The 12,578-nt window shown below is 34.7% G+C and overlaps 1 protein-coding gene across 4 annotated transcripts in view; it reads left to right on the forward strand.

Moving 5' to 3' along the window:
- Window positions 1-12,578, forward strand: part of PRKD1 (protein kinase D1) — a 397,745-nt gene that overhangs the window by 85,719 nt on the left and 299,448 nt on the right. Inside the window, exon 1 of one of the 4 annotated variants that reach the window (XM_074289590.1) lies at window positions 1-2,910. The exons of the other annotated variants lie outside the window; for them this stretch is intronic. Coding sequence (XP_074145691.1) covers window positions 2,866-2,910 — 45 coding nt within the window. The 5' untranslated portion in view covers window positions 1-2,865. The remainder of the gene's footprint in view (window positions 2,911-12,578) is intronic. 4 annotated transcript variants of the gene reach the window in all.

A 12,578-nucleotide genomic window follows, 5' to 3' on the forward strand; every position in this document is an offset into this window, starting at 1 on the left:
CTTGTTCCCTTATTAGATTAGAAGCAAAATCTTAGGGGTAGGGATTGTTTTACTCTTGATTTGTTTTCCTGGTGTTTAGAGTAGTGCCTGGCACATAGTTTATACTTACTGAATTTTAAATGATTGATTTATTGATTAGGTTACTTTCTAATCATCAGTGTTATCTTTTACTTTGGGCTTCTTCAAGTGAGGCAATGACAGAAATATAAAAGCTTCAGTCTTTTGAGCTCTATGCTTATCCACTATTCAGGTTTAGAAGCATAAGAGTGCCATAATATTAGTTATTGGAAAATTATGTGCACACCAGGGAGAAACATATTTGTTTTTGATTGATAGTTACAGTATAAGAAATATGGCTGTTAGATGGTGCAGTGGATAGACACTGGGCCTGGAGTCAGGAAGCCTCATCTTCAGACAGTTAATAACTATGTGACTCTAGGCAAGTCTCTTAACACTTTGCCTCAGTTTCTTCATGTATGAAATGTGCTGAAGTTGGAAATGACAAAATACTCTAGTGCCTTTGCCAAAAAAACTTCAAATGAGTCTCAAAGTGTATGACACAACTGAAAAATTATTAAAAAACAAGAAAAACAAAAACTATGGGAAATTGGTATAGTAGAAAGAATGCTAAATTTACAGTCTAAAGATTGTAGTCAAATGTTTTCTTCTACTTACTAGTTGTGTGATCTTGAGGTAGGTCAGTTAATCTTTTAGTTTCCTTTACTTGTATAAAACATAACAAATTATGCATATAGAATAGAATTCTGGATAATAAAGAGAAATCTAAAAAATGGAGAAAATAATACCTATATAACTTATAATACCTGTAATAAAATCAGATGTGCAAACTATGACATCTGATCAGTTATTATTTATGCACATTATTTATTCTGCTTTCTCTCCATCACTTGCTGCCCACTCTCTGATATTCTGATAAAATAGATTTAGATAACTAGATAAGGAAGGTTTTTTTTTTTTTTTGGAGGAAGGGGAGGACAAGTGATCCTAATAGACTTTTCATAGGTCTGGGGAAATTCTTTTACCTGATGCCGATTAACAACTCATCCAAAATTAACCACTTTGGGGAGTTGTCTGAAGCATGAGAAGCTAATTTATTTGTCCACAGACACATAATTGGTATGGGCCAGCCAGAGACAGGGCTTGAACCTGGGCCTTCCTGCCTCCAGGACCAGTTTTCTAGCTACTAAGTAGTTAGGCATATGTTATATATGTATAACATGGTGAAATTTGTGATAATGGTGTTTGTCCTTTGTTTTTGAAGAGGACCCATGACATCATGATGTTGAGGTCAGGGTACAGCATTTTCAATTGTGGCTGAGCAGTCTAGTATAAGTTTGAAAGACTCAACTTTAAGTCAAGCTCAAGTCTTTTGTTAGAACATTTTATAGAGTGCTTTGTATTTATTTGTGCACGTCACATTTTCTCTGTACTACTGTGATTCTGCATTACCTCTTTGATAGAGACATATTATATTGGGAAATTCTCTGCCAATGTCTCCTGTCTCATAATTGGTACTTAAATTCTTTAGAGAAACCTTGAGAGTGTTCATTTACTGCTTCTTCTGACCACTGTGTGAATGCTTTATTTGAGAATTATCTGTAAAATAATCTTTTAAAAAAGGTAAGCATGCTTTTGACATTCAGGCTGTAGGATAACAAGTTTATCAGAACTGTTCTTTTTGCAGAATACTTGGCAGTTCTTCTCAGGAGAGGACTTCAGTGTCTGGTACCTTATCTTGTCAGGTTGTCTTCCTAAGACAATTCAAATAAAAGTGATTCAGTTTCCTGCAATGGAACTGCCAAGTAATTTTCAGAATCTTCCCAAGACATGTCAAATGGAAGCTATTTATTTTGCTGCCATGGTGCTGGTGGCATGTCCAAGTTTTACAGGCTTACAATAATGAGATCAATACAATGGCTTTGTAAATCTTTAGTTTAGTACGCAGTCTAGTACTTCTCTATTATACTTTTTTTTTTCCTGAGGCAATTGGGGTTAAGTGACTTGCTCAGGGTCACACAGCTAGGAAGTGTTAAGTGTCTGAGATCAGATTTGAACTCAGGTCCTCCTGACTAGCTGCCCCATCTATCATACTTTCTTTTGGAGCTCCCAAAATTCTGACAATGCATGTATTAATCTCATCATCTATGTGGACATTCCTAGGAAGTATATTGCCAACGTGAGTGAACTTATTCATAGCATCCAATATTTCTTCATTTACTGTAACCAGTGGTTCTGTGTATCATTGGTGTAATGTTGGATGATCGAGGACTTCTGTTTTCTTGGTGTTAATTGTCAGGCCAAAATTACCACGAGTTGCAGACAGTGGATCTATGCTCTGTTGCATCTGCATCATTTGTTGAAATTGGAGGCTATATTGCACAATCATCTGTGAACAGAATGTCACCACTAACTCTCCCTCCACTTTAGTCTTGGTTTGAAGTCTTTTTAAGTTAAATAGTTTATCGCCAGTGCAGTAGTTGACCCTGATGCCATTATCATCCTCACAGAAGGACATTGTGAGAACATCATGTTAAAAAACATGAGAAAAAATGTAGAGCCCTGCTTAACTCCATCGGTGACTGGGAAAGTCTGAGAGCATTATCCTTCATTCAGAATTCATGCCATCATGAAGCTAGAACACATAATGATGACTTTCTCCAGGCAACCAAATTTTGCTATGATCTTCCACAAAGTACTATATGACAGGCAGTAGTAAAGACCTTGATCAGGTCAGTGAATGCTGTGTATAGACCTCTGCTTTGTTTCTGGCATTTCTTCTAGAATTATCTGGCAGCAGACACCATGTAGATCCTTCCTTGGCTCTTTCTGAAACCACACTAGCAGATGACAACTTTCCAAATAGAAGATCAGTCGTTAAAGAGAATTCTGGTAAGAATCTTTCCACCAGGGACTGAGAGATCCAGGACATCTTGTTTCTTTTTCCTTTAGAGAGATGAACAGCGAAGGCACTCGATCTCTTGAAGGACACCTTCCTCTTGTCACATAATTGCTTCTGTGTGATCAGTGTAGATCTCTGATGGGCTGGAATCTGTGCCAGGTGCTTTGCCACTCTAGATGAATTGGATGGCATTTAATACTACTTCTTTAGTTAAAGGTTCAGCTAGAGACATGGAAGTCTCTTAGAATGGTTACTTACTACTAAAGATTTCTATATCTCAAAACACATGAAATCTCAACAAAATGTGGCTATCATTGTAAGGAGAAGAGATAGGCAGGATATGAGAATGACTGAGATGATATATGTTATAGAGTGCTGAACCAATCATAAATTCATCCTCTACAAGCTAAACATTCACTTTGAGCAAAAGTAGCAGCTCCAAGGCAAGACTATTATTAGGAGAGTATATGTCTATACTTTTCTGTACATGAACAGTTAATTACTGACCTGAAGGGAAAGCTCAGTCAGTATACAGCAATAGTGGAAGGGAAAAAGAGTGCTCAGCTTTTAGAAATTTAGTTTTCAGCTTTGCATTTACTCATATGGACCATAGGACTTATAAAAAACATCAGCATTGGATTGATAAAATTTTGGGGGGTATTTAGAAGCTGCTTAACAAAACATGAGAACTCTACAGGATTTACCAACTGTATGGTTCATCTGTCTCTAAGAAGGTAGCATTTAACTCAGATCAGAAGTAAAGTACACGCAAAGCTTAGAGAGATATGGCATTCTTGGATCAACAAGAAGGCAGATGAGATTCAATTTTATGCTGATAAGAGCAATCCAAAAGGTATAAAAGATTAATTATGGGACATAGATCTCTGGTACATCCCAACTCCTTAGCACTGATGGAGCCATATTGATCAAGGATAAGGGCATGTCCTGAAGAGATGGGCTAAATTCTTCTATGCTGTTCTTAACAGTCTGTCAACAATACTTATTAAAGTCAGTAGGAGTTCTTATAATACTGAATTTTGTAATTTTTCAACAATTCTTTCTGGATTGTATTTTCTCTAATTATAGTAAAAAAAAAGGTTGGATAAAATTAGTTTGAATACTTTTTTTAGGCATAAAAAATCATTAATTTTCACTTGGTAGCAGTTGTAGCAGTAATATCCATTAATTGAGAAAATATGACTGAATTTAAATCAGTTTATGTTTTGTTAAAATATCAACATATATTTAGAAAAAGTAACAATGCACCTGTGTAGCATACACATATATATAATTGAGCTCAATTAGAGAACTTCTCTAGAAGGTATATATTTATTTCCTTATTTATGTATTCCTATTTTAATTTGTAGTCCTTGACAATAAGTATAACTCTTTTCCTCATTGATGTAGGAAGCCCACAAATTTAGATCTCCAGTTTTAGTTATTCAATAAATCGCTTTTACTTTTAATCTCATGACCCTCTTATATTTATAAGATATTCTTTCCTTCTCAGATATCACATAGTAGTATTGCATTTTGTGTCTAATACCCTTATTGTGGCAAATTCTTTTAGTTGTCCATTTTAATGTCTTTTTTCTCCTTACTACTCCAAGTTTTTATAGGCAAAACACTGTTTTATCTAAACTTTATAACTTTCCTTGACCAAATACTGTGCTTTCCCAGAAGTATTTAATAAATATCATCGAGTGAGTTTTTAAATCCTCCTTTTGCTTTTGTACATTCCGATTATTCTTTTCACAATTATATTTTGAGATTAATTTTTCATCATTTCCCAAACTTAAAAAGTTTTTCCATTAATTTCTTTGTTGAACCTGATTTATAAATCTCACCCATTTTTACTTCTGGGCCTTTCATGATTAACACAAAAAATCTTGTTCATCTTCAACTATTACTAATTAATCAGTCATTAACTTCTTTCTTTCCTTAAAGGAATCATTATAGTCAATTCGGATCTGTCAAGTAAAGCTTATTTTATTAGACCTATTTATCTTCTAGAGAAAGATAGGTGACTGAAGATAAAGTAATTTTTACTTGCAGGCTTTTGTCTAAGGCTTTTAGCCTAGAGTGATTTTAACTTGGGTAGCTTCATTTATAATAAGAACCACCAAACTTTAGATGAATTTATGTATCCAACTATTATTCTTTTCTTTTTTTAACTGGGAAAATGCTTTAATTTAAATGTTAAATTTAGTTATCTGTTAAGTGTTATATTTGGTGAATATAAATATTGTAACATATTAGTTTAAGAACTTACATAGTCAAAATAGAATTCACCTTTTAATTTTCCTATTTTTGTCAAAGGTACCACCATTCTTTCAGTAACTTGTTTCATAATCTAGGTAAGAGGTAATCTAGGTAGGAGAATCTTAACTCTCACCCATCTGTATATCCAATCATTTGACAAGTCTTGTCAATTCTACCTTCTTGACATAATCTTCCATTCACATCCTTCTCTCTGTTCATACCACAATCATCCTAGTCCAAATCCCAATTACTTCTCACATGGGCTATTGCAGTGTCCTAATTCTTTCTCACTTTATTCTCCTTAGCCTGTTGTCCTTTACACAGTTGCCAAATGGATATTGTGAAAGTATAGGCTATATCTTAGAAACCTTCATTGCTTCTAGGATAAATACATACTTCCTAGTTTTCACATAAAAACCTCTTTACAATCTGATTCCTGCTTATCTTGTGAGATAGAAAAGATTGATTATACGTTATTATTCTTCCTGCTCTATGTTATAGCTAAATTAATTTTTATTATTCCTGGTATAAAACAAGCTTTTTTCTGATTCCTCCATTTATTTATTAATATTCACCCTCCAGCCACTTTCTTTTAATTTTGCACATATCCTATATGTCCTTACCTGGGAGTGTGGTATAAATAGCTTTCTCCACTTCTTGAGTATACAAAGTTCACCTTTTGTGCTTGCATTCCTAGCACCATACCTGGTCCATAGAAGATGCTTAACAAGTACATGTAGATTGATTGTAGGTTTTAGATCTTTTAGTGATGAAACTGTGTTTCAAAACCATTTCCACATTAACAATCTTTTTCTAATTAAAAATAAGTTAAATTATAGAGAGATTGGTACTATGCTACATTCTCATAGAAGAGACAGTAATTTTCTAGGGGAAGCTAATTAATGACATTTAAATGAGAAGATTGACACGGATCCTACTTCCAAATCTCTCTTAAACAAACAACGAAATAGCACACCATATAGCTGTCATCATTTGGAGATTTGCCATGGAGATAAAAAGAGAGGAAGAGTTATAATTTGCTTAAATTAATATAGCTAGAAGATCATTCCAAAGCAAATAGGTGTCTTCCTTCCTTCCTTCCTTCCTTCCTTCCTTCCTTCCTTCCTTCCTTCCTTCCTTCCTTCCTTCCTTCCTTCCTTCCTTCCTTCCTTCCTTCCTTCCTTCCTTCCTTCCTTTCTTCCTTCCTTCCTTCCTTTTTCTTTTTTCTTTCATTCTTTCTCTCTTTCCTCCATCTCTCCTTCCTCCATTTTTTCTTCCTTTCTTCCTCTCTTTTTCTTTTAAAGCGCATCTCTGAAAGAGAAAATTAAATATATTGGACCTGAAGCCAAAAGAACTGGGTCCCCAAATAAGCTTTGACACTTTCTAGCAGTGTGAACTTGTGTTATAAGAAACTTTCTCAAACTCTCTGTAGGCACAACAACAAAAGTTCCATTATAAGTCACTAAGTTATGCTTGGTCTCAAAGAAAAAAACTAGGAGTAATGAATGGAAACTTCCAAAGGGAAGAATTCATTTTGATATGTTTTAGTTTTATTGTTTGTACTTAATTTTCAAAGAAGACAGTGATAATAATTGATTGACTTGAGCGTAAATTAGATATGTGAAGTAGAGTTGTGCAAAGTCATCAGTCTCTTTCTTCCAAAATTTTTGAAGTTCAGTGGCAAGGCAAAAGTCAAGATGGCAAGCAGTGGCAAAGTATGAAGTGGATGATCTTGGCCTTTTCAGTTTCTGACCAAGCTCTAAGCACTCTTCAGTGTTTGCTTCAGGTTTCTTTATGGCCAGTGGAACAGATTATTCTCTATCTATTTTGCCAGAGAAAGTCTTCACATACTTGGGATAGATATCCCCCTAACTCACTGATCCATTGAGGCTTGTTGGTTACCCTCGACTTAGTTTGTCATATATAAGTAGCAATTTATCAGAAAGTATAGTTATCTAAAAAATGGAATGGGCTATGTTATCAGGTAGTGAGTTCCCCATCACCAGCAGGTGAATCTAGATAGCTCTTCTTGTATTTTGTAAAGATGATTACTGTTCAGGTAAGTTCGGGGCTAATTGATATTGTTAAGTCATTTCAATTATATTTGACTCTCTGTGATACCATTTAGGGTTTTCTTGACAAAGATACTGAAGCAGTTTGCCTTTTTCCTTCCCCTGCTCATTTTACAGATGAGAAAACTGAGGCAAATTGGGTTAAGTAACTTGCTCACAGGGTTATTAGTAAGTGTCTGAAGCCAGATCTAAACTCACGAAGATGAGCCTTCACTATGGCGCTATCTAGTGCCCCAAGACTAATTAATAGTCCTTTGAGATTCTTTTTTTTTTTTTTCCCCCCCTGAGGCTGGGGTTAAGTGACTTGCCCAGGGTCACACAGCTAGGTGTTAAGTGTCTGAGTCTGGATTTGAACTCGGGTCCTCCTGAAGTCAGGGCTGGTGCTCTATCCACTGCGCCACCTAGCTGCCCCTGAGATAAACAAAGCACCTATATCCCAAGATTGTGTGTCTGATTAAATAATTTTTATATATTGCTTTGTACAGTAGCAACACATAGGAGGTACTTAATACTTGTTTCTTTTTGTTCCAGCTAGACTTGGGATTAAATTACAGATCATTTTCTACTACAACATACTGCCTCTGAGTGCTTCTAGATGTATGATAGGATTTTTTTCTTTTTTTTGTTGGTAAGGCAATTGGGGTTAAGTGACTTGCCCAAGATCACACATATAGTAAGTGTTAAGTGTTAAGATTTGAACTGAGATCTTCCAAATTTGAGGACTGGTGATCTATTCATTACATCATCTAGTTATCCCTTAGTAGTTTCTTAAAAGAGAAGCATAGCCTATTCTTAATGGATATTAACAAAATCCAAAGTAGTAAGTGACTTATCTATATGAAAATATTGGTGTTCATTATTTCCATTTGATTATTGATGAATCTTGTCGAAAAAAAAAAAAAAGAACAGTAGATGCCCAAAGGGCTATAAAACCCTACATACCTTTTGATCCAGCAGTGTCTCTACTGGGTCTGTATCCCAAAGAGATCATAAAAAAGGGAAAGAACCCATATATGCAAAAATGTTTGTGTCAGCCCTTTTTGTAGTGGCAAGAAACTGGAAATTTAGGGAATGCCCATCAGTTGGAGAATAAGTTATGGTATATGAATGTTATGGAATATTTTTCTGTATGAAATGAGCAGCAGGATAAGTGAAATGAACAGAACCAGTAAATCATTGCACACACAACGGCAAGATTATACCATAAGCTCTGATGGATGTGGCTTTTTTCAGTAACTAGGTGATTCAGGCCAGTTCCAATAGATTTGTGATAAAGAGAGTTATGTATACCGAGAGAGAGGACTATGAGGACTAAATGTAGATCACAACATAGAATTTGCACCTTTTTCATTGTTGTTTGCTTGCTTTTTCTCTCCTTTTCTTTTTGACCTGATTTTTCTTGTGCAGCATGAAAAATGTGAAAATATGTGTAGAAGAATTGCATGTGTTTAACATATATTGGATTACTTGCTGTCTGGGGGGAAGGGAAGGAGAAAGATTTGGAACACAAGGTTTTGCAAGGGTGAATATTGAAAACTATTTTTGCATGTATTTTGGAAATAAAAAGCTATTGTTAAAAAAAGGTAAAAAGAACAGTAGACTGGGATTTGGGGAGTTTGGGTTCATGTCTGATTCAACAGTACTTGGGCCCACTTTCCCCACTTATAAAATAAAGTTCATAGATTCATAAATTCTTAGGGCTAAAAGCAATCTTATTTTAAAAATTAGGAAACCAAGGTCTTGGAAGAAACTTGCTCAGGATGACATTGTTAGTGAGTACCAGATTCCATCTGGGGTGTGAATAGCATAAGCCTTCCGACCTCAAGTCCAGGAAATTTGACTAGTTGATCCCCAAAGTCTCTTTAAAACTTTAAAAATTCTATGACCTATTTCTCCTTATGGAGACAACTGGTTTTGTCCACATCTGCATGAAGCATATCTCAGATAGTTTTTATTTTGGAGAATATTGTTAAATATATAATACTTTTGATAGTTAACAAAACATACGTCCAGGGTTATTACTTAAGTTCTTTGCATTTTGCTCGATGTACCATGAAATTTTGAAACTTATTTTAGTGCAGATTAAAGACTGTACATAATTAAATTTATTTAATGTAAATTTACTTACATTACTCCATGTAATATACTAAGTAGTGTATTTGCAAAATAAGCAAAAGTTGCCTATTCCACCAATGGAGTAACTTCAGAGTATACCAAACATTGAACTGAGAAAGAACTGAATGAGAACAGTGGATTTTATTGAAGGGAAGCTGACATGTTGAATCTCGTGCCTCTTCCTGTACTGTAGCCAACTTAAACATTTAATGTGCAGCAGTTTTTCACAGCAAAGAATACTGTGTTGTGAGCCAAAAAAGAAAAAAAGGTTTAAGAAAAAATTGACTCTGGATGTTTGCTAAGTGAACTTCAGTGGCCATTCATGCATGTCTTTGTTTTGCTAGTTAATGCTCTCTCACCCAGATGGTTAGATTTGAGATGATGCTTTGTGGAAAACACATGTAAACTGATGCAGATCTAGAGATTCTTCCACTCGTGAACATTAGGATTTTTCACCAGCACAATGTCTATTCTGTTCTCCACTCTTCTCTTGTTATATCCATAGAAGGAAGGATACACAGGTTTTCAACTTGTCTCTTAACCTGTTATTTCTGGAGATAGTGTTGTTACTATTCAGTTGTTGCAGTTGACCCCATTTGGGCTTTTCTCAGCAAAGATAATGGAGTGGTTGGCCATTTCCAAAATCAAATTCAGTTAATAAAGTATTAGGCAAGAGTGGTAAGATAGGCTGTGTCATCAAAATCATGTGTTAACTTCCTTTTACTTAAGCTTCTTGGAATGCTCATTTATCTTAATCCTATTCTCATGTTTTTAGCATTTATCTAAATATTTCTTAATTGTTAGACTTCATTGAAGAAAAAATGTATTTTGCAGCTCTTGTAAAGAATGAATCATTTTTTATTTATAAATCTGTTTCTTGTAATGATTATTTGGTAGAGAGATTGGTTTATGGGTTAGATCAGGCATGGAAAGTTTATAGACTTACTTAAGCACGTGCATCTCTTAAATATGTTTTTGTTTTTTTGTTTTTTGTTTTTTGCTAAGGCAATTGGGGTTAAATGATTTGCTCAGGGTCACACAGCTAGGAAGTGTTGTGTCTGAGATCAGATTTGAACTCTGGTCCTCCTGATTCCAGGGCTGGTGCTCTAACCACTGCACCACCTAGCTGCCCCTTAAATATATCTTTCAAATAAACATTTTAACTTTTAACATGTTTCCCTCTTTTCCCTTATAAGCTTTTTTTGGGGGGGGTTATTTTTTACATTTAGTAGTATTTTATTTTTTCCAGTTATACATAAAGAAAGTTTTCAACATTTATTTTTGTAAGATTTTGACTTTCAGAGTATTTTTATTAATGTCAACTAAATATATACTTATGCAATGATTACACATACGGACACAAACACATATGTGAGGAAGCCTGAATGTGATAAAATTATGAATTACCAAATACATATAGTATTTGATTTAACAGCCAGGGAAACATCTTTCCATATAGTGATCATTAGGGAAAAAATTAATCAGCAAAAATAAATACTTGTTCAATCTATATCTTGTTCAAGACATGGTATTGTAAATGACTTAAATAAACAAAATAACAAAATCACAATTACTACCCTCAAATGATTTTATCTTTATGAAAGATATATGATATATGTGCATGAAATATTAATGATGAATAATATTTAGTGGTACAAATCAAGTTCCAAATCAGTGGTGCTTAAGTTAATTGCTTTGTCAGAGCCAGGAAGGATCATTGCTTTATCAAAGAGAGACGTTAAACTTTGAAGGAGAAATGGCATTTTCTTGGGCAGAAGGGAAGAGACAATTTCCAAGAGGAAATAGCAAAGGAATTGAGGCAGGTGCATATGGAAGACAGTGAAGGAAGTCTTGTTAAGAAGCTTTTAAATATTAGTAGCTTCAGGTTTGTTTTTTTTTAATTATTTTTTTATTAATTTTTATAATTATAACATTTTCTTTGACAGTACATATGCATAGGTAGATTTTTTTTTTTTTTTTACAACATTATCCCTTGTACTCTCTTCTGTTTCGAGTTTTTCCCCTCCTTCCCTCCACCCCGTCCCCTAGATGGCAGGCATTCCCATACATATTAAATATCTTATAGTATATCCTAGGTACAATATATATGTGCAGAACCGAATTTTGTTGTTGTTGTTGTTGCAAAGGAAGGATTGTATTCACAAGATAAAAATAATCTGGAAAGAGAAACAAAACAAAACAAACAAACAAACAAAAAAACAATGCTCACAGTTTCCACTCATTTCCCAGTGTTCCTTTTCTGGATGTAGCTGATTCTGTCCATCATTGATCAATTGGAATTGGATTAGCTCTTCTCTATGTTGAAGATATCCACTTCCACCAGAATACATCCTCATACAGTATCATTGTTGAAGTGTATAATGATCCCCTAGTTCTGCTCGTTTCACTCAGCATCAGTTGATGTAAGTCTCTCCAAGCCTCTCTGTATTCCTCCTGTTGGTCATTTCTTACAGAACAATAATATTCCATAACATTCATATACCATAATTTACCCAACCATTCTCCAATTGATGGACATCCATTCATCTTCCAGTTTCTGGCCACTACAAGGAGTACTGCCACAAACATTTTGGCACATACAGGTCCCTTTCCCTTCTTTAGCATTTCCTTGGGTTCAGGTTTGGTTTTTAATGGTGATTTTAAAAAAATGTTTCAATCTGTGATTTCAAAGTGGAGCCATCCCTCCCTTTCCCCAGAAACTTCTTCTATTAATGTAACATAACAAATTTTCTACAATTTACAGTTTGAGAGAGTTATATGTGAGTTAGGCAGCATACTGGATAGAGTGTTGGACCTGGAGTCTAGGAGACCTCAGATATAAGGAGGGACCCTCAGCTAACTTAACTTTGCCTCAGTTTCCTCAAATGTAAAGAAGTGATAATAACAGTACCTACTTTGGAAAGTTGTTGTGAGGATCAAATGAGATAATATTTGTAAAGCTCTTAACACAGTTCCTAGAACATAGTAAGCTTTAAATAAATGGCTATTATCATTTTATTTTTGTTTGGGGTATTGAGAAGTGAGTAATTTGCTCAGGATGAGTCAGCTGTTATGTATCAAAAATAAGATTTAATGCTAAGTTTTCCTATCTCTCTGTCCAGCGCAATGCCCAATACCACTTCTCAGAGGTGCTTATGATAATGGAAATAAAAAAGAAAGGATGATTCAAGAGACTGAAAGAAAAATGT

This window comes from Sminthopsis crassicaudata, chromosome 2 (assembly GCF_048593235.1).
Source record: "Sminthopsis crassicaudata isolate SCR6 chromosome 2, ASM4859323v1, whole genome shotgun sequence".
NCBI lineage: Eukaryota > Metazoa > Chordata > Mammalia > Dasyuromorphia > Dasyuridae > Sminthopsis > Sminthopsis crassicaudata.